We start from the raw sequence: 27,648 nt of genomic DNA on the forward strand, positions 1-27,648 counted from the left end.
ATTCACGTCTTATCAGTTCACGTGGGCCATAACTCATTTGTTTGTTTGGGTTGCAACTTGAATCTAACCCATGTACCAGGTTCCCCTTACTTGAGTGAGAGATCTGCTTTGGTCTGTTTAGACTTTTTCCCTCTCCCAAAAAAGTGTTTTCAGTTGTGTGAGCTCTCAGTGATTTTTACTTTTTTAAGTGATTTCTGAAGTGTCATATTCGTGCATTACACTCGCACGTGTAGTGATCGCAATGGATCATAGTAAAAAGGGTAACTGTAACGTTCACAGTATAATATTAATATTAATAATTACATATAATTATCATTATATATACAAAATATGTAACACCTTCATTGTGAAGGAAGGTCATCATTTCCCGGCGACATGAGCTAGCGCTGTATTGGCAACACTGTGCAGTTTCTCCATAAGCGCTGTTGTGTCTTCTGAACGTGAAAACGACTCTAGATTAACACATGACATAATTGTAAAGATTAGTTAGAATTCCAGGTAGGAATGTGTTGGGGGGCAAAGCAGGCTCTCAGGGGGGCATTTGCATCCCCCCTTTTTAGCTACGGGCCTGGTCTTCCCGTTGTTGTGTGTTTACTATTTCAGTATTTCCTTTTTCAAACTGACAATGAATTAAGGAAAACGCATGGCATATTATGAATGAATATATGCGAGAATAGAGGAAGAAGCATGGGAATACTGCAGTCTTCATGCTCTTGAATGAGCCAGCCCATTGTAAAATAGGCTCCTTTGTTTCCCTTCGGAATTGTCAAAAATCGCTCTGCCAGATGAAAATTTTATCTTGGGCCTTCCTTTTGTATGTAAATATATGTGAAGATATTAAACTCCTATAAAGGATTGTAAGAATAAGTATTATAAATAGAATATGATAAAAAAATTCTCAGTCAAAAGTTACATGTAAAGTATTATGTTGTATAATCACAGTAGTGCAGTTAATTTTTTGTCTTTTAGTTTTTCTTGTATGTATGCATTGCTTGCATTGTGGAATTATTTTCCTGTAGTTTACGGTTATTAAAAATAAAAATATTTTTTTGTCCAGCTAATAAAGTTCGATATTCCCTGATATATATGATTTGTTCTCAAATACAGTTATTGCAATTACTATTTTTCAAAGGTTAATTCAAGTGTATTAGGTTCCACCTTAAGGGGAAAAAATTGCCCCTCTTCCCCCAAACAGAAAGAAATCAGTATTTATGCTTTACTTAGCTTTACCCCCAAAATCTCTTAACAAATCGGCACCTATGCACATAACCCCCTTCCCATTAAAAAAAAAATCAATTGTTGAATTCAATATGGCAGCCACTAATATGGTGGACATCCGCTTGGAACACACCAACGTGGTTCATCCTAAGCCTAACCTGTTTCTATCAATTGTACCCAGCCTAACTCCCTTACTTTTTATAGGGGGTGTTAACAGACTTTTGAATCACCCTGTAGGCCCTCGTATATGAGTTTGTCAACATGAGATCAAGAATTACACACACAGATATTATATATATATATATGTATTATATGTATGTATGTGTGTATGTAGTGTGTGTGTGAAGGTAGGTAGAGGGGAGCCTTTGTTAATATTTTGCAGGGGGGGGGGCAAGATTTGTAGATCCGGCACTGCCTCCAGGAACTATCTAAATGCTAGAAAAACTCATTTCAGTAAGTACTTTTTTGTGTATAAATGAAGAAATCCGTTGTTCGGAGATGCAAGTGTTTCCCACAAGTGCTAAGTACGAACCAAGCGAAATACAAAATATCCGATTTTAATGTGTCTCCGATATACGGAACTGGTAATAAAGTATTATCTCTTTGGCAACTATATTTCATAATTCCTCACAATTAATAGTTTATAGATCTTTAAACATCAAATTAGTTTCTCTGAACAACTTACGGTAACAGTATGGTATAGTGAAAACACATTTCTTCAAATTTACTGGAGGAACTACTTACGGAACTGAGTTTCTGTAGTCTCTTGGAAGCTCGTGGAAGTGTTTTCTCCCTTCGTTCAACTTATTCGGCCGGTAAATCATGTATTTTTCGACATTAATGTATCTCCGATGCACGATAGCTCTTGCCACCATTACCGTCAACTACGTGAATCAAATGCTCCGTGCGTTCGATTATGTAACCCCCTGTTAGTGTAGCAACGACGATGTAGTTTTACAAGGTGAAGTGCGAGCGGTTTTTTTTTCCAATTTAATTTGCTATGTTTGCCTAACCTAACCTTACGTGAATGGTATGTGGATCAATTTTCGCTTAAAAAGCTTCTGTGAATAGTTTGTGCGGCATTTTTCGGTTCATAAGTTTGCAAACACTGCATATCAGCTGATGATAGACAACATGATTCAAGATTTGCCCGCTATATTGTGTGTAACGAAAGCGAATTAGCAACGAACAATAAATACTTGTAATGTGAAAAATTAAGCTTTATACAGTGAAAAAAGCATAATCCCACGTTTAAAAATGTTCCGCTATGCATAAGAGGTAAGTACAAATGTAAATAATTAGCAAATAAACGAGTGAAATGTGTTTTCACTATACCATACTGTTACCCAACTTACTTCCACAATTATATCCATGGCCACCGTTACAATTTAATCACTGTATGCCATTAGACTGAAAGAAATCCTCTTTCTTCTACATCAAATAATGAATTAAACTGCCAATTAACATACCATTGAATTGTGATAGGATACATGTAATACTTGTTACTTTGAAACAGGAATGCATAATAATAATGTCATAAAAGTTTAAGTTACAATTCACAAATTGTATATTTTAGGTTCTGTTTACCATTTCTCCCAAGACTGTTTAGAAACCAGTGTAGCAAAGTTCATGATGTAAATTAACAAACCTATGACAAAGTTATCAAATTGACAGAATTTAACATGAGAAATGACAAATGTGCCATCAGTGGTCTCTTCGAATTAACGTTTTTAAGGGCAAGACTCCACTCATATACATGAGGAATCACTCGCTTAGAGTGACAACTTTCTTCGTGTGGATATTATAAGCACGATCACTTTCTTACAAAATAAAGGTAACTAATTCACATATTCAGCGTCAACTTTTAGACCAAGTGCAACAAGCAACTGACGTTTTATTAAGTGTCTCTTCTCACAATAAGGGTTCCATAATTTGCTTCGTGTTATGCTATCGAAGTGCTTGTCACTGACAAGTCGCGATGGAATATAAGACCAACTTACTAGATAAACTGCCGCCATATTTACACGCGTAGGGTCTATACTGATCAATGCAACCTTTATTGAAGATCGTTATAAATAATCTCTACTAAATTCTTACAACTTTTCCTGTCCATTCAGTACATTCCAGTAAATACACAAAAAACTCTTGTAATTACAAACATATATGGCTTTTTGGAGAGATTAAAACTGGGTTTTTATAATATATAGATTTATACACATATATTAACATCAGAGTTTATTCGCTTATGACGGCGACGGCCATATTTATCTGTAAAAGCAAATTGTTTGTCAAAACATTCCTTCGGAATCGGACGCGTCAGGGTCTTAAGGTACAAATCATCTGTTTATTTTTCCCTGCAAGCAAGTCTTACTTGCTCTTTACCATTAGCTTAGAGCAAGCTTCCGTTTCAATGAAAAACTACATGGACTGTACCAATTGTCAGAGGGAATGGAAAGAGAGGAGAAGTAGTGTGTATAAACTGAAGTATGAATATTACACTTGTGTAGAAAATAGGAGGTATTTCCTTGCTTACTTCAGACAAACTGCATGTACTTCAATTAAATATTACAGTAATGAACAATTATAAATTTACTAAAAGACAAACATATTTTCAACGTAAAATTACTTACTTCCTTGTCTACCCACCTCTTCAATAGCTGGGAACCTCTTATATCTCGTTAGCCGCGAGATCAAACGAGATTTGGCGGAGGATGTACACAAACTTTTCAACTTTGCAGTTATTATCTGTCTTCTGAAATAACCACAAGTTATTCATCTAAATACAAAAGCAAAAGTCTTCGCAGTAGTTCAGAAATGTTGTAAAGTAACAGGTAATATTATATAAATTATTACAGGTATAAAAATATATTGTCTAATTACAGTATTTTAATACATATGTAAAAGTGGCTGCGGCTACGGGGGATGAAAGTATTCTTGTTTTATATTTTAAAGTCGCAAACAAACGCAATTCGGGTTGCCTCTTAGACATAACTTTTGATATAACAACTGTTTTCCTCTTGAGTATACCTCAGAACTTGCTCCCTGCGAGCAATATTAATTTCGAATCTTACAAATAGTGATAACTTTTAATTTCGAATCTTACAAATAGTGATAACTTACTCCAACCACGTCTCGGGTATTCAAGAAAAAATGTAGATGCTAAGATCGGATTTAGTCGAAAATAATACCTTTATCATGCTTGATAACAGAAATGCTAAGTAAAAAATTTCCAGAAATATTACAATAATTTGTGTATCGGACACTACATGGAGCCATTCCACACATCATTTTTGATTTTGAGGATACAGAAATTATACAGTATGTAACATTCTTATTCGTACACACGGATTTTCAAAGAAAATGCTTTAATTACTGCTTGACACCTGTTCTGCGTAGAATTAACCAGTTTCCGACATGTTTCAGAGCTTATTTTATTCCACTCGGCTTGCACAACAGTTTTCAACTCTTGTTTAGACTTGACGCCTGCTTTATGAACTAGCCTCTTCAAAATTGCGCATAAATGCTCAATGGGATTTAAGCAGTGATCAGAATGCTACATTTTAAAAGAAGCTTCGCTACAACTACCGCTACTTGTCCAAAAATGTAGCTTCGCTACAGCTGCAACTACATTTACTAAAAAGTAGCTCGCTGCGCTACTCACTACTTTTGCGCTACTTCTGCATAAAAAAAACTTGAAACAAGCACATGGATATTCAAAAGAAGCCCCTAGTATGATAGTTGTACAGTGGGATCCATTAGTATTACCATGCAAATTGTCCATCACCATGTTCGTGCACTTTATTTGACCCAATAAGAGCTTGAAGAATGAAAAGAAAACTCAATACAAGCTGTTGACAACTTCTGCACCAGCATACATAAAAATCCACCCCTTAAAAACACATAGGATGTAAGAGATAAATTAATGAAAATAGTCATGGACAATTTGCACGGTAATACTCATGGATCCCACTGTACTTACTGGAAAATACGATCGTTATAAGAGCGTAATTCGTTTGATGTTTGCTCTAACTTTGCGGATAGCTGGGGGGGGGGGGTGCTACTTTGGTATAGCTAAATGAGCGACAGGTGGAGATATGCTTTATGTAAGTTTCCTGTTGGGAATGCTCCCTGAAAGCACAGTGGAAACTTTGTCACCTTGTAATCAAAGGGGCCCCAGGTTAGATACCTGGCAGAGGCACTAGTGGTTCAGATCCAGTCTGGATTAGCTTGTCTCTGTGCATAAAGTGGACTCAAAACAAAGACTAGGAAAGACACCTAGTTGAGAGGATGGATTCTCCTGCTCCTCCATTCCCCACACTGCTCATCTTCCTCATTCTCACAATTAGCCAAAAGTGGCAGAAAGCGACTCTAGATAAGATAATAACAAAATAAGCCATTCATCCTCATTGCCATGATTAGCAAAAGGTACAGAAAAGTGACGTAAAAGTAGAAGAATTACATACTTGGAAACTGTATACTAACTAAAGAAAATTATCGTTTCTGCAGAAAAGTCAATATCTCATACATACTATTTACAATATCATAAAATATATTGAGGGTCATTCATTCCATGTCAAATCAACCCATTTTAAAATATTAGGTTGCATGATCATTTTAGAAAAATTTCATTTTTAGTACATAGATTTGTACATGTTTCTAGATATCAAAACCAATGTTCAAAAAAAATATTGTCTTTAGTTCTCCTGGGGCAGCCATTTTTCCAACATGGCGCATGGCTTTTTTTGCTCATGTAGCAGTATACAGAAACCTTAATATCTCAAAAACCATTAAAGCTAGAGACCTGAAACAAAATTAATTTGTAGGTAATGAAGTATACTTCCTATGATATTCAGGTATGTTTTGCTTGAAATTGCATCGTAAGTACGAATATTATGGTGGAAAATGGGGTAACAATAGTTAAAAAATTTCATTTTTAAGCCAGATTTTTTTAATGAAGGGGTTTAGTCTAAGGCTTGATTTTTTTTCATGTGTAAACCTACCTGCAGGGTGTCTGTAAATAAAATATCAGTGCTTAGAAATGCACCCCTTTTTTACAGCATGGGCTCAAACATGGCCGTTCATTGAATTTTCACAGTTTTCGGGGTTAAATTTCTCCGATGGGTCCCCTTTAAAAATTCTAAAATTTGGCACATAGGAAGCCCTTCATGAACCTAACTCACAGTAAAAATCTCAACTTTTAGATTCAACTCATTTTGGTCAATATGACAATTGAAAATCTGCGAAATTTCATTGCAAAAGGTTTGATTTATTAGGTACCCATGACCAGTTGGTGTTGTCAGCTCCAGTTTCCTATTCATTCTCTTTGTTAAATCAGGCAGGATTCTTTGTTCTTTCACTAAGTTCCTAAGTAAATTATCAGAAACCTTCAGTTCATCACATATTTTTTCTTGAGCAAGTGGTAGCAATCAAATTTGATGATTCTGACCTTTTCAACATTAGTTTTTTGCTCATTTACATTTTTCTTCTTATAATTTTAATTATATGATTGTACTGGCCACACAAAGGATTGTCACACTTCCTTTCCTTTTCTTCAGTTCTAATACTTAGTGAAAAGCAACTTTCCAGTTTCCTTTGCACTCCTTGTAGGATGTGAATAGTTTTTCGAGCAAGATCACTTTATTGTTTTTCTGCAATCAGCCTCCTCAGTTTTGAAACAGGAGATGCATAAAAAACAGAACAGACCTCATGCATTTCCTTTAGTTTTCCTTGGCTTGGCACAAAGACATGATTTCAATTCTGGTATTTAAGTGAGTCACTTTCTCCACATATCCAACATATCAGGCATATTGATTTAACTGGTATGAGGCTTTCCTGACACTTTTTTACCTTACCTTACTTAACCTTTTCTTTAAGTGGTACTTCTGAAGATCACAACATACTTTACCATATAAAATGCTATATTTAATGGTATTTGCATATTGTCTCTAAGCCATACGCCTGTAGTCTTGACCTAGGAAGTGTTTTATCATTTTCACTGACTTTGTTAAGATTAGTTAGGTCTTGGGGAACCTTACCAAAAGTTATTTATGACAGTCCTCTCCAGTTAAAAATATTACAGAACACTCCATTTCCTGTCATAGATGATAAACATTCACAAGTTACTACTCTTGGCACATTAGGCAAAGGAAGAATGACAGCAGAGATTGTACATGCACAGATCACATCCTATCAAAACATGTCTCTGAATCTTCTGCTGTGCATGACTCACATCTATTTCAACCAATGTCTTTTCTCGGAAGAAGAAAAAAAGTGGAAAATAAAGGAAACAAAAGATAATATATTCTACCAGCTTTGACCCTAGGAGGGGTTTGTGGGAGTCATAACTCAATACCTTTGGCCTAGTATTCAATAAAGAATTACGTCAAAGGCAGGATAATGTGGCAAAAACAGGGCTGTATACAAAAAAAAAAAGTATATGTAACTTCCCTCCCCTCCCTTTCGAAATTCCTGGGCATGCCACTACCTATCTTAAGCTGCATGTACTGCTACATTGATAAAAATATGGGGGAAGCTCATTTTTGGAGCTGACAATATCAACTGGTCATGGGTACCTATAAATCAAACCTTTTGGAATGAAATTTCACAGATTTTCAATTGTCATACCTTGTAATTTCAATCTTTGGTAAGTCAAGTATTAAAACCTTATGTTACTATATTTTCTGAGCCTTTATTTAACCCAAATTTAAAAAAGAAATAGAAAAGACTTCATTATTTTAAGTGTGGGATATATTTTAACCTTACTTTGCAACATCAGAAATTAGGTGACATACGTTACTTCATATTGACCAAAACGAATTGAATCTAAAAGTTGAGAATTTTACTGTGAGTTAGGTTCATGAAGGGCTTCCTATGTGCCAAATTTCAGAATTTTTAAAAAGGACTCATCGGAGATATTTAACCCCGAAAACTGTGAAAATTCAATGAACGGCCATGTTTGAGCCCATGCTGTAAAAAAGGGGTGCATTTCTAAGCACTGATATTTTATTTACAGACACCCTGCAGGTAGGTCTACACATGAAAAAAAAATCAAGCCTTAGACTAAACCCCTTCATTAAAAAAAATCTGGCTTAAAAATGAAATTTTGTTACCCCATTTTCCACCATAATTTTCGTACTTACGATGCAATTTCAAGCAAAACATACCTGAATATCATAGGAAGTATACTTCATTACCTACAAAATGAATTTTGTTTCAGGTCTCTAGCTGTAATGGTTTTTGAGATATTAAGGTTTCTGTATACTGCTACATGAGCAAAAAAAGCCATGCACCATGTTAGAAAAATGGCTGCCCCAGGAGAACTAAAGACAATAATTTTTTTTGAACATTGGTTTTGATATCTAGAAACATGTACAAACCTATGTACTAAAAACGACATTTTTCTAAAATGGTCATACAACCACCATTGGATGGTTTGGCATGGAATGACCCTTGAGGAAAGTGGTGTGTAAACTCGAGTGTTGTAAACGTATTGCAATTTTAAAATTTCTGAAAAAATATTATATCAAAAATAATTGTAATTCCAGAAAGTTTTTTTCTATCATTCTTGTAACAATAATTTCTTGGTGAGATCCTATATGCTAACAATGATTAATGCTGAACCATTGATTGCTGGCACTATTGCTTTGTCATTGTAGTCGAGACCGGATCGCTCGTTTTTGTTGTGTTTTACACAGAGATTAATTACATTTACTTGCCTCTTACACCATGGATATCAACAGGATTTTTTCCTGGGGTGGCGCAAATGAGGCCTTTCTTTTTTAGGGTTGCTGCCAACGAGGCATGTTTCTCCCGAAAATAGCGATGCAGCTAAAAAAAAAAACGTAGTCGTTAGCCAGAATATATTCATATTCAGTTCAGTTTAGTTATCTGGATATTAGATTTATTCTATACTAATGGAATATATTACGCAGATACCTATAATCTGTGATATCAAGATATTTATAATCTAGATTATAAGTATTTCCATGTAATAAACTGTCTTTATGAACCTCCTCCAAAAGTAAGCGTTAATGTCGATTTTTTTTAACGCTGTAGTCACTTTCAAAAGTTTCCTCATAATGCAGAGAAGAAATGTAGCTGTAGCGAATTTTCGCTACAACTACAGGAATTTTGTAGTTTTGCTACAGCTACCGCTACAAATTTTGTAGCTAACTACAGTAGCGATGCTACAAGTAGCATGCTACTTCCGACCGCTGGATTTAAGTCTGTACTTTGAGCTGGTGTTTGTAGTAGTTTGGGCACATTCCATATTAGCCATTTCATGTTAACTCATGCCTTATGCTTACTGTCATTTTCTTGTTGGAATCTGTAGATAGGCGGCATGTCTATTTCTTGGGCACTCTGCTTTACATTGTTCTTCAATATGTCCAAATAGACATATGCATCCATGATATCATCAATAAACTGAGTGGTACCAATTGGACGACATACAGCCCCAAATCATTAATGACCCACCACAGTGTTTAACTGTTGGAACTGTGTTAATGTGATCATTGTCTTTATTTGATTTTCTCCAGATCCGATTTATTCCATCTGACCCGTATATATTACTCTTGGACTCATCTGACCATATGACACTATCCCAAAATTCCTGGTCCTTGTGGATGTGCTCTTTCGCAAATGAAAGTCTATTCCTGCGATTCACCTTATTTGCTTTCTCTTTCGTGGTATTCTACCATCATATCCATGTTTCCACAACACACGTTGGATAGTTTGATCGGACATCATCTTGCCAGCAACATTTTCTACTAACGGTCGTAACTGAGGAACACTTAGTCGGTCGTTTTCTCGCACTCTTTTTAAAATAAAGTGTTCATCACGTTTATTCAACCGTTTCTCTTTTGGTTTTCTCGGCACATTCTGTTTTGAACCTTCCTCTCTAAATTTGTTGACTATGTATTGAACTGTGGAGCGTGATTTATTGACTGTTTGTCCAATTTTTCTTGACAAATAACCTCTAAGGGCCAAATTTATAATAACATCCTTCAGATTGGAACTAAGTTCCTTCACCTTGCCCATTTCGAACACGCTGATAGATAGACGATAATCTTACAACAATACCTATGCCAGCATTCCGCTTGATGGGGAGCGTGCCTGCATGTTCAAACTTGTTACGAAGTTGCAAACTGCCCAAATAGCGGTGGCGCTGTATGCGAGGAAGTTTGAAACTCTTGCCTGTATGAATAATAATGTTGCATGAAACAGCATGTTTTTCTCTTTTCACACAAATTGTATGCTCTGTTTATGCACTTTGAACATACATTTTTATTGACATTTGTTGGTGAAACCTTCATTAACATTAATTTCCAGGTACATATGAAAATGATTATACAGGGTGGTGCAAAATTCCGTTTACAACGCTTGGGAGGTGAATCGCCAAGTAAAAACAAGGAAAAAATGCCATGTGAAAAAATGTCGAAATCGGCACCGTTTGCGAGTGACAGGCGTGCGAAAATCGCCTCACACCATGTGTAAAGTACAATAACTCAAGAAGGAAGAAAGGTATCAATGTCGGATTAAAATAATACAAAGAAAGTCATGCCTGACGAATACAATGGTGCAGCAATTGAGGCCCAGTGTAAATTGCGCGAGGGGACTCTCAAAGAAAGTGGGGAATCCCCTGATGGAAAATATAGAAAATTTACTACTATTTTCTACATAACGTTAATGTTGAGATCGGAATGTAGGCAGTAAAAATGACGACGTATGTTCACATGTTCCACTACTGCTGGGACACCGTCCCACACTCGGGAAATAGGAAATTGACCCGATAATGACGCTATGCCGTCAGATTACTCTGAGATTGATTTCAGCTAATTGATACAGAAAGCCCCACTAGAAACGCTGGAACTGTAGGTCACCTGTTACGTATTAGCGTTGGTGGATACTACGTACAGAGTGTAGTCGACCGTTGTTCTTCATGTCTGTTCTGCGTGTCGCAGCGTGGAGTTTAGTCTGGTTGAATTGCGCCAAGGAATATTGTACGTAGAGTACGTATTCCCGTGTTCTTTCTCGGTTTGCAACAACTGCGTGGACCTGTGTGACATTACGTGGGTGCTAATAACGCTAGTTGTGATCCGTCACTCGGAGGGAAAGTGCCCCTGTTGCTGGGCAGTTCTCGAACAGGACAATGGCGGAGTACTCTACCCACGACCTTGCTGATATGCATCTCGTTTGTGGAGAGGCAAACCGAAACAGCCGTGAAGCACGGCGTTCGTATCACGAACGTTTTCCCAATAGCCAGTTACCAGCACATGCACTCTTTCAAAGAATTGATGCTCGACTGCGTGAAACTGGATCTCTACTACCCCGTAGGTTGGATTGTGGAAGACCCCGCACTGTGCGCACTGTGCAATTTGAAGAGGACGTGTTGCGGGCGCGATACGAGACCGTAGATATGACATTTTTCCTCGGAAATTCTATGTGCATGAATGACAATGTTATATACTGTATATCAGTGACGTATACTAGGTTAAAAATCTGGGCGCTCTCACCATATCATAGTGTTCGAATGGACAAAAATTTGCTGGTGGGGAGGGGGCTCTTTTAATTAATTTTTGGGGTGGAATTTTGAAGTGATGTGACATTGTGATTAAGAGTACGGAGCGAATTTACAATACCAGACCCCTCCCTAATTTTTGTAATATATCGCATACTCTCTAATTCAGGCCTCCTAATCACAAATTTGAAGTTAAAATTTGGGGGTCATGTGTAGAATTGCAAAATAAGCGAAATTGAGTGGTCCGCGATCGGAACAGAAACCCCGGATTTCTCCATGAAAACAATGGTTAGTTCAATATTTTAAGTTTTAGAACGAAATTTTAACTATGTTTACCTAACCTAACCTTACTGTGAATGGTTAAAAAATGTTTTGTAGCACTTGAGCGACAAATTTTAACTACACAATTGTAGCTATGTAACATAACCTAACCTTGCCGGAAATGGTTCGTGGGGCTGTCCGTCAATGGTTTTTTGGGGTTCGAACCTGAAAAAATCCGAAATCAGTAACACCAAAGTAGTACTGTTAATGTGATAAATTGAAGTTATTTTCTTCACAATAGCAAAATCTCACCTTCAATAACCTTTCGCAATGCATAATCGGTAAGTACGATTGTTAAAAATGATGAAAGAAACGAGTTAAAAGTGTTTGTGCAAGATCGCACCAGTACCGAATGAACTTTATTTCCTACCTTCAAAGTCGCCGTCTTCCTCACACACACAGATTACTGAACAAGTGAACACTATGTTGAACAAACATGGTTTCCATGCTTGTATACGGAGAACGATCACGGTAATTGAAAAGCTTATTTTACAACTTCTACACGTCAATTAACAATTTCAACACGTCACCCCCACATGTTAACCTCAGATACTTCATCAGGACTACGTATTTCGTGAGTATTAGAACTAGGATAGAAATTACGGAAGGGTCCGGTATTGTAAATTCTTACCAGAAGTACAAATATGAAAATGTTCATTGGATCTTTAAAAGAAAATCAAGAATTTCATTTTTATTTGTATAAAAAGAAGCCCATTGTGAAATATTTATGGAGGCCTATATACGAGAATAAAAATAAACTTCTACCTACCTATTTTCACGATTTGAAGCTCGGGGCCTCCTCGATGGTGCAGTGGAAACTTCGTTGCCTTGTAATCAAGGGGTTCCAGGTTTGATACCCAGTGGAGGCACATGTGGTTCGGATCCCACTTTAAATTGTAAGTCCAGTCCCGATTAGCCTTACTGTGCAAAAAGTTGACTTGAAACACCAAACCAATTAATCAATCAAATCATACGTAAGGCGAGTAAACAGCTGCTAATTATGTTGCTCATTTTAATTCACACACTTACTACTTTATGCACACGGCCTGCCTCTAAATAACTTCCGCGCAACATGGAACCCTTAAACACCGCTCAACGTGATTTTGACTAGAACTTGTCTTTGTCATTTGGGATATTTTTAGATGCACTCATAAACCATTCCTAGTCAGCCAACAATTTTCTCCTCCCCATTGTAACACGTTTGAAGGTCAACATGCCTGCAAGTTCAATGGTGTTTTTGGTATGTTTTTTTGTTTTAAGTTCACTTTATGCACAGTAAGGCTAATCGGGACTGGACCTACAGTTTAAAGTGGGATCCTAACCACTATGTGCCTCCACTGGGTATCGAACCAGGGACCCCTTGATTACAAGGCAACGATGCTACCATTGCGCCATCGGGTAGGCCCTGTTCAATGATGTTCTTGGTCCAGAAGGTAATTTCTGTCATGTGCTACTTTTTCTCCTTCTCTGGCTTTGGCTTCAAAATATCCCGTTCCTGGGAAAATTACATTCTGGGAACAATGGGTCTGCAACATTGATCCAGATTGTTTTACGAAGTTCAGAGGGTAATTTCCCTTTCATATGCAACCCATTTTCGTCCCCTCTAACAATTTGGTTCTGTACCTGGGGAAATTAAATGCTGGGAAAAATGGGGTTGCAACATTGATGAGGGATTCTCGCGGTAATTCGCTCACGTTTCAACCAAAGCACCAACTCCTAAGAAATCTTATTGAAATGAACAATTTTATGCACATTTTCTGATAGGTGTTTTTTCCTGTATTTTGGCCACTGAGTGTGGGCTTTTCATATAGCCTAGATAGCCCTAAATATACACACTCATTTTATGTATATATATTTTCTTCTTACTCTGAAGATTCAACAGTAAAGTTTGCGAAAATTCGAATTTTTTCACTGTCTGGTGAGTGTTTCCTTTCTCCTTCTTTGATTATTTATATATATATATAACTGGCACCAAATGATGAGAATGGCAGAAAAGCAATTTTCATCAGAAAAAACTCTTTCATCAAGTGCTTATGCATTGTTTCATTTACTGTCAATGATGTGTAAATTGAAACAGAGCAGTAACAAATGAGTCAGTGGATCTGTAAAGATTATTTATTATTAAACAGATGCATTTACCTAATTGAAATTGTCATTGATTTTATACAAACATATGTGGATCACAGGACTCTTTAGCAACCCTCACATTTGTAGCTGCATAAAGGCAATTCACACATACGGTGTGCCGTTCCCCATCTATGCCGTGGTCCATAAAATTTCTTTTCAGACTGTGACATTGAAAATTCATTGAGTTGTTGTTTTTAATTCTCACATGACATGTCGTGCCCGTGCCATTTCTCTGCCATGCCACGACAGTACCATCTTGAAAAGAAACCATCCTGGTCGCGGCTTGACGGCCGTGATCCTTCGGCTTTCGTTGAAGTATATGGAGCAACACAAAATTGACCGAGGCTGTGGTTGAGTGTTGTCTTATAAAAATTAATGAATGAAGAGCAATTGATAATGTTGGTGCAAGAGCATGAATGCTTATACAGCTTACAACACAAAGACTATGAAAATTCTGAAGGCTGTTCCACACACCACTGTTCCGTAGCACTTATCACCTCCTTATCAGATCCAAAATGGCATCCTTTCAAGTGTTGTTTGAGTTTGGGGAATAGGAAATAGTCTGACAGAACTAGATCTGGGGAATAAGGGGGATGATCTAGACATTGAAACCCTAGATCATGCAATGTCAGTTGTGTTTGCAATGCTCGATGGACAGGGGCATTGTCCTGCAGGAACAGAATTCCTTTTTTTTTTTTTTCATTTTTCCGCGGCGTTGCACTTTCAATTTGTCTTTGAATTTTGTGAGTAATGCAGAGTAATTCTCTGCATTAAATGTCTGACCCTTGGGCAGGTAGTCTATGAGTACAACTCCATCCTTATCCCAGAAGAATGTTGCAAACACTTTCCCAGCCGACTTCTGCATCTTGTACTTCTTGGTGAGGGGAACCTGAGTGCCGCCACTCCAATGACTGTTATTTCATTTCAGTATCGTAGTGGTACAACCATGTTTCATCCATGGTTAATATTTGTGACAGAAATTGGTCGGCATTGCATTCAAAATGGGCAATGACTTCCTTTGATGTTCTCACTGTTTCACGCTTTTGATCTGCTGACAGATTTTTGGGAACCCATTTTGCCGAGAGCTTGCGCATGTCCAAATCATTATGAATTATGGTACCAACGCATTCCCGAGAAATGCCCATAATCTCTGCCACACGTTTTGCTGAGATTCTGCGATTTTCAAGAATAAGGTTATGAATTTCATCCACGATTTTCGGGACAGTCACTGTTTTTGGTCTTCCTGCACGTGGAGCATCATCTGTTGAAAAATCGCCACGTTTAAAATGTACCACCCACTTCTTCACAACTGCATATAATGGAGGAGAGACCCGTAGTGTTTCACTGATTTCCTCATGAATTTGCTTCGATGACTTTCCTTGGTGGAACAAAAATTTGATGACAGCTCTGATCTCGATGTTTGTGAAAATCGCTGGCTGGGCACACATGATCACTTCCGGGGCCTGAAAAGCACAATACCAATTCCGTTTTTAATATGAAAATTTGCATGTGTACATACCAAGATATGTTCTTTAAAACTGTAAAGTGTCATCATTCCACGTGCACTCCTTCTGGGTTGGGCTACGAACTTTTCAGCACCCCCTCGTATTTGTATTCTGGCTTTCCAGTACGTCATGTACAATTTGGTTAAAAGGCCGCTAAACCTGGTCACGGAGCAACTAGTAATGAATTTTGACTGATTTTTACAGTGATTCTCAAACTTTGTGAGACTACAGCCCAGTAAATTTATTTCTTACAAGTCAGTGCCGTGATCTCAACAATTTCTCACAAATACATTTCTGATATTTAAAGTTTATATGAAAATTAATATGCACCCTTAATTGATATTAATATATCAACTATGGCATAATCATAGTTCAACCTTCTTTCAAAAGCCGTCCTTTTTCCAACAACAGTACTTACAATTTGTTCTTTGTGATTAAAGGCTAAATTAAATCTTAATCTCTGATGAAGTAGCTAACAATCTTTTAGTACAGAGAACATTCAGACCGAAGCAACACATGACAGTGGGAGGTGTCACCATCAAGTGACATGGTCCCCTTCAGTCTGAAAGCAAGCATTCACCATGCATGCACAAACAAGACCAAGATGACATGATGTGCACCATTGAAGGAGCTTGCAGACTGAAGTCACAGATACAGTCTTCTTTAGTATAAAGCAAGACATACACCGTACATGCAACAACAACAGACCAAAGTGGCACGATGCAACAGTATAGTGCGAGCAACATGCAAGTGACATGTTTAGCTCGTTGTTGCACTTTGGTTCAAAAGGTTGAATGGATTACTGAGGGTCTGCTTCGAAGTGAAACATGCCACTTGTTGCTTCGGTCTGAATTCAAAGGTTTCATTTACTTCTAAAGGTTGGTTTCCTAGAGCCACATGTTGCTTTCATCTCAGAGCTCCGTTAAACAGGATATATACATACATTCACGTAATATGTATACTTCTGCATATGTGTTGTGAACAGTAAAGATTTTTAATTGTTCCGAAGCATCGAATATTTTGATATTAACATTTGTTACATATTTTATGACATCAACATTTAAATTGAGACACAAACATGTTGGGTTGCTTTAAGTCCATTTCATGGTCAGATGTGCTCATCAGGACTTCACAGGCCCAGACTTTTCTTCTTATCACTAGAATTCAAGATACCATTTTATTATTGAATCACTGCTTCCTTTGCTGATTATATATGTGCAGTTATTTATTAATTATAATAATTACAAAAGTTACTATCATTAATAAAAAATAATAACCAATTATTGCATTAGTGTGTCACATATATTTTATCATTCACTAAAACTGACAAAATCTATAATAATTTTTTATTAATGCTTCTTTGTCTGTAGAAGTGCAGTTGTTTATTAAATATAATAATTACAAAAATCACCATCATTACGAACCAATTGTACAGTGGGATCCATGAGTATTACCATGCAAATTGTCCATGACTATTTTCATTAATTTTTCTCTTACATCCTACGTGTTTTTAAGCGATTGATTTTTATGTATGCTGGTGCAGAAGTTGACAACAGCTTGTTTCGAGTTTTCTTTTAATTCTTGAAGCTCTTATTGGGTCAAATAAAGTGCACGAACATGGTGATGGGCAATTTGCATGGTAATACTCATGGATCCCACTGTACACTGTCACTGGCATTAGTGTCTCGAATGCGATGCATTCAAAGATGGCACCTGATATGCCCACCAAATGCACTTTGCCTCCTATTTACATTACATTTATTTTTTTATGAGCAAAAGTAATGCAAGAATATTGGGAGCATACTAGAGATCAATGTAATTTATTTTCAAGCAGTTGGAAAGTCTAAAAAAATAGATATGGTTAGTCTGCAAGTCCCCTCCCCCTCTCCCCTTGGTAAGCTAGGATTAAAATTAAAATTGTATATGAACCACTATGCAATATGTGTCCACTGGGATTGGCCAATATCAGTCTCTTCGCTGCTAAATCGTGTAATTTTTTTATCTAAAAAAGGTAAAGTGGTCCCCTGTGCTTAGTACCATGCCATGAAGGCATATAGGGGGTGTGGGGGTAACACACACACCCAGTATTTTTTTATCTAGTTGTAAAATATGTCACTACAAACCTGTAAACTCATAACAGTGACTTCAAGTGAAATAGGTTAGCTGTAATTAGTAAAAAGCCAAAATTTCGTTGTTTTTTTTTTTCAAACAAGCCGGCTTTTTAACGGAAAAAAAAACGTCCATTCAAAAAGGGCGGCTATTTTGCAACTAGTAAGAATAAGTATAATTTAACCTTTTGGGTCCCAAACGTCTCGGTCGAGATACCCAAATGTAACCCTCGCGGTCTCAAGTGTCTCGATCGAGATGCTGTGTCAAGGTCGTAGTTTTTACGTTATAACTTTCTATTTTTGGCTAGAATTTCGATTATTTTTTTTATATTGTTCCTAACACATGTATTTAACAGAAATGTTTCTTGCACTTTTTTCTTCATGAAAATGGGGGGGGAAAGGCAGGAAAAGGGACTTCTCTTTTGCGTCTCTTTTCAAGGGAAAATTTTTGCCGACAAAGGAAGACCGGCTTTGTTGTTCTAAAGCACTGCTTTTCACTCCCGCCTGGTAACTGCAAGCTTGTTTATCAGTATCCGATGTCAAAATGAAAGTTTTCCATGCGGGCGTTGAATCTGCGGCACGCTGAAGGAAACCTGTGTTTTTGAGCACAAGTTGCAACACAGGTTACCCTGCATTCTCTAAAAATAGAATTTCAAGCTGCTGCAAGAATCGGCACTCATTTTTCACTGCGTTCTAGCTTTTCGTCCGTGAAAGTTGTGCGTACGTGTGTGTCGTTTTGTGCCCAAGTGTGAGGATATTTTTTGAGTGACAGACTTCCAATGACTTTTTTGTCATCTACGTGTTTTTCTTGTGGTGTGAAAAGTGTCGTTTGTGCCTGCTGTGTCCCCAAAAAGGCTTATAGTCGACCATGGCTGCCCCCGGTGATCTCCGTTCTGATGAAATCAGAGATGAGCTGGAGGATATGGATACAGACTCCGAGTGGGATGAAGAAGTGCTCCCCCTCCATATGTATGCCGAATGTGCATAAATTATATGTCGTCTGAATCTGTGATTCATTCTGGGTACAATGGTTTATCTTTCACATCTCTAGGGCATTTAGTTTCTGAGCTATAGTCATTTCAATGTAACTCTGCATTTCGCTCAATTCCGAAGCTTGAGACAGTGGTGTACAAACCTTTCGTTTCTGGGGTACAACTCACGTTACATTGGTCATATGACAATGATGCAAATATTTTTCTGTTTCTTACTTGCAAGCGATAATTTCTATGTGCATTTTGAACTTTTCATATCCTTTTTTTTTGGGGGGGGGGGGTGGTAGAAACCCCATTTTTTTTTAAAAAAAAAGTATTTTTCAGTGGATTTCCCTCCTTTACCCCTCCATATGTAGGCCGAATGTGCATAAATTATATATTGTCTGAGTCTGTGATTCATTCTGCGTACAACGGTATATCGTTCATATCTCCAGGGCAAATAGTCTCTGAGCTAAGGTCATTTCAAGATACCGTTGCATTTTGAAGCTTGAGTCAGTGGCGTGCCGACCATTCCTTTGGGGGTACAAGTCACGTTACATTGGTCATATGATAATCATGCAAATATTTTTGTGTTCCTTACATATCAGCGATCATTTCCATGTGCATGTCGACACTGTCATGTACTTTTTTCTTGCGGGGGGAGGGGGGACCCAATTTTTTCCCCCGAAATTTTGGAATTTTGAGAGTTATCCCCCTCCCCTGCCACATAAATGCCGAATTTGCATACATTTTATATTGTCTGAATCTCTGCTTCATTCCGCGTACAACGGTATATCACTCATCTCTCTAGGGCAATTAGCCTCCGATCTACACTCATTTAAGTGAAACTGCATTTTGCTCAAAATACGCTCAGGGCCAAGGTGGTTACATGGCCTTAGGACTCAAAAGGTTAAAGCACTAGATAATGGCTGATGTCCAATTGACATTGTATGCTAATGTTCTTTGTCAGTAATATTCAGAGAATTATTAAAGACAGAAGTTGTGTATTTACTATTATATTTTCCTTTCAGAAAGAACAAACGTCTGCAAGATGAATGACACCAAGCTCTCCAATAAAAAATCTTCATCAAGCTGTAGCGATATCACTCTAGTAGATGAAAATAGTCTATTTATGCCTCGAGTTGTTACATCTCGTAGACATAGCAGCATGTCACTGGATGTGAACAGTGCAAAATTAAAAACTCGTGATGCTAGTCTTTCTTCAAGCAATATAGACGGAGCCGATGAAGAGTTGAGTACATGGCAAAGGAAGTTTCCAAAGACTGCATGGAATGCAGAGTGTGCAAGTACAGAGAATCTGTCACAATTCAGTGAAATTGTTGACATGTTCCGCAAGTGCAGTGTATTTAGTGAAGAATCCTTGAATAGACTGAAAGCTGACAGTTGTTCCAGTAAAGTTAATCCTTCTTATGTAATGGATTTACGGCATTTGGAGGTATAATATATTTTATATTCTATGTTTTTCCTATAGAATAAGTAGTTAAGACGTTAAACCAAGTGAGCTAATGTAGATATATTTCTTTAATACTGAAGATCATGTACCAATGCTTAAACATTGTAGTAATTTAAAGTTTTCAGAATAGATAATATAAACATATCAATAGTAATCTATTGCAACTATACTTAATTAATCATCTTTATAGGATCACCTGGGTGAACGAGGGTTTCATCATAAAATTCACTTTTACTCCAGAGTAAATTAAATATGTGTATTTTTACATTATTTTGTGAGATGGTCATCTCCAACACATAAAAACTGGATAAGCCTCAGTGCTTAAATGTAAACCAATATTTTTGATATCACTGCATTAGGATTAGGATTTCACTGACTATGTTTGATAAGAGATTGTGGTTGAAGTCCAGCTGACGATTTTTTCTTGTCTGATACCTCCTGCATGGCATACAAGGGCATATCCAGGGGGTTGGTCCGCGCGGACCAACCCCCCCCCCCCCCTTCCAAATTCCTTTCTTCTTTTTGAAGTCCAGGCTAGAGTTATACAAAAATACACACATATATTTTAGCATCTGTAAAGTTTATTAACTTTCTTCTCCTGGTTATGTACAAAGTAACTCAGAAGATTTTTATGTATGGTGGTACACCTCAATGTTAGCACAATTTGTAGCTCGACACATATCCAAACGAATAGTCAAGCTTGTGCCAAGTGTTGACCAGCATTTGAGGCGTTATTAGCACAATGATATGCTTTCTCAAATCATCAAAATTATGAACTTTCCATTGTGCACAACATCTTTAATGAAGCCCCATGCAAAATATTCTAATGGTGTCAAATCTGGGGATCTCTGTGGCCAAACAGTTTCTGCACATGCACGAGTCAGCAGCACGATTGATCGTCCAAGTGGACAACTGATATCTTGGATCGATGGTCAACCAACTGAGCTTCACTACGAGACAATACAAATAGCAGTTTTCACATTATAAGCAGTTATTTTTGTATACCTCTAGCCCTACACCATGTACTATGGTAGATCCTGCATAATTTTCGATGAGACTCTTGATGTGGCCCACGTAGTACACCCTGGACTGCAGACTAACGATGCTCTGGTGACTGGTCCCATGGCCAGTATAATTCTGTGTTGTCCTGTGTTTTGTCCTTATTTGTGCTGAGCGCCCTTTTTAGCCTCAGCCTTTAACCAAGATAAGGAAATTTTAGTTTTCAGACACGCTTTTATTTTTGTTATGATAAGGGACTGGACCCCGTATAGTGTGACGGGTGCAAAGAGCCTCAGTGCTGACGCACCCAAAATAAGTTAATCCAAATTCAAAAATTCAAAACTTGATGTGGCAAGTATAGAAAATTCTATCTATGTGAATTCTCTCATGTGTGTGGATTCTGAAAATAACATCCACTAAAAGGTTTTTTTTTTTTGTTTACACTGGGTAGTGATATATCAGCTGAATATCTGACACTTCAGTGAGAAACTGTTTTCGTACAGTCAGTGAAGTTTGTGTTTTTTAGAAATAATGTATGCAGATGTGAACTACTAAAAACACTTATTGCCTTATGTACCACACAGTAGAAACATACTATTGTCAGTGTGTAAAACTCGATTTCTAGAAAAACATGATTCACTTCATGTTTTTGTTAAATTTCTTCAACCTTGTCAGTTAGGTGGAGCTGTCTGAGTGAACCATCCCAAGCAAGTGATCTTCTAGCCGCAGTTGAAAAGGGGACTTCCTTAATTGTACTCTTTATCTGTGAAAAGTGTTTCTATTTTACTGTACAGTTGTCAAGAGACATCACAGAACTGCTTCAGAGACTTTGGGAGATATCAGATGAAGATTTTAAACTGCTTCTGAAAAGTGTCAACAGTCATTCAATTCTCAAATTACAATAAAAATGAGAGTATAGGGTATTATTATTATTATTATTGTAGAGGGGATGCATCATTGGCTTTGATGGCATATTATTATTTTCTGTGTGTTACTATTTGGTCTAGGAATTAATTCATGCACCTGGACAAGATATGGCGTAACGAGCGTATCGTCCCACAGTTCTGTGTAGCCACACATGCGTTGAAAACTCCTGTCAGCGCGCATCGTTCGTAGTATAGGGCAGTTGATTGACGCGTCAACAACAGCATTTTGTAGTCAACTGAACATGGTGCAGTTCGTGCCAGATAAAGTGTTTTTGCGGGGTGTTCTGCTTCATTACTTTAACATGCAGAAAAGTGCTACCGAAAGTCATCGTATTTTGGTGGAAGTGTATGGTGACCATGCGCTAGCTGAGCGAACATGTCAGAAGTGGTTTGCATGGTTTAGAAGTGGTGATTTCAGCCTGGAAGACCAAGAGCGACCTGGACAGCCAAAAAAAATTTGAAGACGAAGAATTGAGAGCATTGCTCGATCATTATTCATGTCAAACAGTTTCCAAATGCCTCAAAGCCATGGGAATGATTCAAAAGATGTCACATTGGGTTCCACATGAATTGAAAGACAGAGACGTTGAAAGACGAAAAACCATTTGCGAATTGCTGCTTGAAAGACAGAAAAGAAAGGGGTTTTTGCATCGCATTGTTACTGGCGATGAGAAGTGGATCCATTACGAGAACCCGAAACGAAAAAAGGCCTGGGTGAAGCCAGGTGAACCAGGTCCATCACAACCGAAACGAGATATTCACTGTGCAAAGGTTATGCTGTGCATATGGTGGGATATGAAAGGTGTGGTGTACTATGAGCTGCTGCAACCGGGTGAAACTATTAATGGAGAACGTTATCGACGACAATTAATGTGTTTGAAGCAAGCTCTGGCCAGGAAACGACCAGAATGGGAGAACAGACATGATAAACTTATTTTTCAACATGATAACGCTCGCCCACATGTTGCAAAACCGGTCAAAACCTATTTAGAAAATGTCTGATGGGAAGTTTTACCCCACCCGCCATATTCACCAGACGTTGTTCCTTCGGACTACTACTTGTTCGATTGCATGAATAACCATTTGATTGGACAGCGGTTCACTTCTTCAGAAGATATCGAAAAATGGGTCTCTGACTGGATCGCTTCAAAGGATGATGACTTCTTTCGCCATGGAATCCGTAACTTGGCTGACAGATGGGCGAAAGTGGTGGCTTGCGATGGACAATATTTTTCTTAAGGTATTTATGTATTTTGTGTTTGAACTACAGCTTCAATGTGTGCGTAACAACCGCACGAATTAATTCCTAGACCAAATACAATGATGAATTTGAAAAATTTAGTTTGTTTGATCAATTAGTTTATAGAAAAATACATTTTTCTTTACAGGCAACCAGGCGAAGTTTATTGCAACAGAAGACAGATTTACATGTGAATAATCAATGGAATGTAATGGCTGAAGCTATAAGGTATATAGATTACAAATGTGTTACATAACATGTTAAAGGTACATGGTCTTACCTGTGTTAAAATCAGGATATATATAAAATAAAAATATAAGAACATACTTATTCCACATCAAATCACTCATCAAAATATCAGAATGATACCCACCAATTTAAGAACACTAAGTTGCTGACCAAGGCAGTTTATTAAAATAAAAAATACTTAACAGGTAACGTTTCAACCCTGTATCAGGGTCTTACTCAGACGAAGAACTAAACTAAAATGATGAAAAATACTACACACAGAAAGATTACATACACATAGCAGGGTCACTAGTTCTTCGTCTGAGGAAGACCCTGATACAGGGTTGAAACGTTACCTGTTAAGTATTTTTTATCTTAATGAACTGCCTTGGTCAGCAACTTAGTGTTTTTAATATGGAAACAAGGCTTAATTATATTATCACCAATTTAGATTTTAACTAAACGTTGGGTATTTGTCAATACTACCAAAGCTATGAACACATGGAAAATTTTTCTGCTAGGTATCATAATAATAAAAATATGGAGAAACTAGTAGCCTACTCAGTTTATCCGCGAAACTGTTTTTTCTTCTTTGCTCTATTAATTTCAGTGGCCACTGCCACCATCCTCGTTGGAACTCTCTATACTGTTGCTTGGCGTGCATCTTTTGTTTGTAGTTCTCCGGCCGCCGCTAGGTGAGCTGCTGTTAACTGTACGTCTGCGCCCGTGTCGTCTGCTATTTCCCAGGTGTTAACTGTTGTAGTTGGGGAATCCACGTGTGGTGTGCCTGTCCGCTATCGATGTTCAGCTCATGCGGGAAGTGCATTATGGCATGCGTTTCCTTGATTTTGGTGTCTACGAGTGTGTGGACAGTGTATTTGAATTGTACCTTTTGAATTTTATGGCTATGGTATTTGATGTGTTTGGCAAGACCAGTAGTGGGGTGGGCTTTTTTCTTGCATCAGTTAGGTGCTGTTGGATTTTTTCATTGACAGATCTGATGGATCTGCCAATGTAATGTGCCTTGCACTCGCACTCTGCATCATATATTAATAGAACAAAGAAGAAAAACCAGTTTCGCGGATAAAGTGAGTACTAGTTTCTCCATATTTATATACTACCATGTCTCTTTTCCCAATTATAAGTATCATAGTGATTGAGAAACAGGAGGCTAAAGTTTCAGAATTTTACAGATTGGTCATTGCCAAGGCCGTGGTAGTAGCCTGTATTTCTCAGTAGAAAGAGGTATATGTGAGAGTCAATATCACTTTGATTTTATTTCCCATAAAAAGCAGCCTGTTGCACATATTGGACTTTCTTTTCGGAAAAGTATATACTCTTCCAGTACCTTTGGTAACAGGTGGGTTCATGCAAGAAATAATGCATAATACTGGAACATGGCACACATCTTTTTTTTCCTTTTCCCTTAAGGCAGCCAATGAAAGGATTTTTCTGTAGTGTACAGCTGTCACTGGTCCAGCAATACCTTGAGCTCCATATTGAATTTGATATGAATAATTTTCACTGAAGTTTAACAAGAACTCTTGTCTGTGTCTGCCTCAAGGTTTTCTTCATCTCCTTTAGAAATTTGACTGTGCCTTGGAAATAAACACGTGAGGCTCAAGTTTTTTTTTCATAGTTGTCACATGTTCCAGTGTTAGAGTACACATCAACAGTTCTGTTCGGTCAGTTGATATTCATTGATATCGTAGTTTGTTTGTTTCACGTTTCAAATCCGGGAACTTTTCAAACGATGGAAGCGGCCCCGGCGCCCACCCAGCGTCGAATAACATGGGTACCTGGGGGAAACCCTGGGGGGTAAAGGCAGTCAGGGGCGTGATGCTGATCACATCACCCCCACTCACGACCGGATCAAGGAAGTGTGGGGTGTTACCCCCACACCCCCTATACGCTTTCATGGCGTTGTGCTAAGCACAGGGGAGCACTTTACCTTTTTTACCTTTTACTTCTAGACATTTGATTATTTATTATTTCGTGTTTGTACACTAGATTAGTAGTTTTTGACAAGCTCTCTAAGTATTACATGGAAAATGCATTGCATTATCATTTTTTCTTGTCTGTGTGGGAGTAGTAAGGGGACAGAACTGTCAACAGATGGAGGGGCTGGGAGCGGGTAGCGCCGTCCGATATAAGGCATTTTGTTGGACAAACTGTAGGAACATGGAAACAAATAGACTCCAGTGATCCATACGATATTTGTCGAGTATCGAGTACCGACAAAGTATCTCACTACAACATGCGACAGAAATTGCATGCATGGCACTCTTATGGAATTGATTTTTGTTGGATGTCTTTGGACTGCAACATCCAACAAAAATCGCATGCTGATGGAATTTTATTACTCTCCTGGCTCACTTCACCCTATCTAATGTAGCAGTGCTTACAAAGGTTTACTTTCATCATCCTGACATATTACTGGTTTCGCACAAGTTGACACGTTTACAATGACATTTTACTATTCTTAGATATCAAGGAGAATCCAACAAAACGGGATACATATTGAATACTATCACGAAAAAGTGAAACATAAATCTGCATTGGTGAACGTTATAAAAATTTGGCAAGTGAATACTCCCAACCTCAAATTTACTGCAACACTAGATAGCCATGGTAGCTCAGTCGTTTGGGCATCTGACTACCATGCGAGACACCCGGGTTCGATCCCTGGCAGGGGAGAACCGGGATTTTTTTCGACCTGTTCAAGCGGCTCCGGCACCCACCTAGCGTCGTATAAAGTGGGTACCTTGAGGAAACTCTGGGTGGTAAAGGCAGCCAGGAGCGTGGTGCTGATCACATCACCTCCACCTTCGGCCATGATCAAGAAAGTGTTGTGCCCTAACCCCACACTCCCCTATACACCATCATGGCATGGTGCAGAGCACAGGGGAGCACTTTACCCTTTTTTTTTTTACTAGTATTGCAATGAAATTAACGCCACTCTCTGTCCTGTCTGTTTAAACTCGTGAGAGATTGTCATTAATCTCTCACTGAGTGAAGTTAATGTCCAATATTATGAAATAAAATACTAATAATAAATATGTAAATATTATATTTAGTCGAATTATTCAATCATAAAAGCATATCACTTTCTTCAAGAATTGACTTTTCTCTGCCAGCCCTGCTAAATTTTCACTTTTCATCTACTGATTTATATGAGGGGTGCCCAGAAGGTTATTTCCAATTAGTAGGGACCTTGATTTTTTCTCAAACGCGAAAACGTGAAAAACTTTAATTGCTGTGAAGTTGTGTTTATGAATGTGCAGTGATGCCTGGACACATTTTTCGCCCGTTCGAAATATCGAAATAATGCGAATTGTTGGCATTTTTAGCGATTTTTTTTTTTAAAAAAAGAAAAATTCCATGAAATCCTACATTCTTGTCTTTTCTAGGCTTAAAGAAACAAAATGTGCCATATTTGTGTATATAGAACATGCAAGTTTTCCAACATTTTATTCAAGAGTAAACTATAATGTTTCTTATACATGGAATACTTCCGACAGCCACATTAAATCATGTATTTCCCACGATTTTTTCAACTTCTATGAAAACAATTTGCACCACAGAGCAGAGCAAAGTGGCAGGGTTTTAACAGAAGATCGAGTGCGTATCTACCGTCACATGGGAGCCGTATCTTCAGTATTTGTCGCACGAGATGTGTTTTGAATTACCAAGCTAAGTGCGCACCATCGGCATTTGTCGAGCGATAAATAATGGTACTCAGTCGTTAGGGCATCCGACTACCATGCGAGAGACCTGGGGTCGATCCCCTGCGGGGGAGAACTGGGATCTTTTCCACCTGTTCAAACTGCTCCGGCGCCCACCCAGCATTGTATCAAGCGCATACTTGGAGGAAACTTAGTTTAAAAACACCATGAAGGTATAATTTCAGGTATGTGCCAGAAAATGCGCTAAAATGAAAATGTGAATTTCGTGGAATATAACACCGAATAGTAAAAAATAAAAAATACACCAATTTGAAAAAAAAAATCAA

The 27,648-nt window shown here is 37.9% G+C and overlaps 2 protein-coding genes across 12 annotated transcripts in view; one reads left to right on the forward strand and one right to left on the reverse strand.

Annotated features, from left to right (window-relative positions):
• LOC145987914 (uncharacterized) overlaps positions 1-3,897 on the reverse strand; it is a 187,698-nt gene extending 183,801 nt beyond the window's left edge. For 5 of the 8 annotated variants that reach the window (XR_014441696.1, XM_083122728.1, XM_083122729.1 and 2 more), the window contains exon 1: positions 3,849-3,895. The gene's annotated coding sequence lies outside the window, so the exon portion shown is untranslated. Of the gene's footprint in view, positions 1-3,218; positions 3,237-3,848 lie in introns of those variants that run through there. The other 3 variants (XM_083122724.1, XM_083122725.1, XM_083122726.1) reach the window with 3 other exon arrangements.
• Positions 3,527-27,648, forward strand: part of LOC145987916 (uncharacterized) — a 44,126-nt gene continuing 20,004 nt past the window's right edge. Inside the window, exons 1-3 of one of the 4 annotated variants that reach the window (XM_083122732.1) lie at positions 3,527-3,547; positions 19,801-20,225; positions 23,557-23,636. In XM_083122732.1, coding sequence (XP_082978858.1) covers positions 19,821-20,225; positions 23,557-23,636 — 485 coding nt within the window. In that variant the 5' untranslated portion in view covers positions 3,527-3,547; positions 19,801-19,820. The other 3 variants (XM_083122733.1, XR_014441697.1, XM_083122731.1) reach the window with 3 other exon arrangements.

This window comes from Lepisma saccharinum, chromosome 5, assembly GCF_977018435.1.
Source record: "Lepisma saccharinum chromosome 5, izLepSacc3.1, whole genome shotgun sequence".
Taxonomy (NCBI): Eukaryota; Metazoa; Arthropoda; class Insecta; order Zygentoma; family Lepismatidae; genus Lepisma; species Lepisma saccharinum.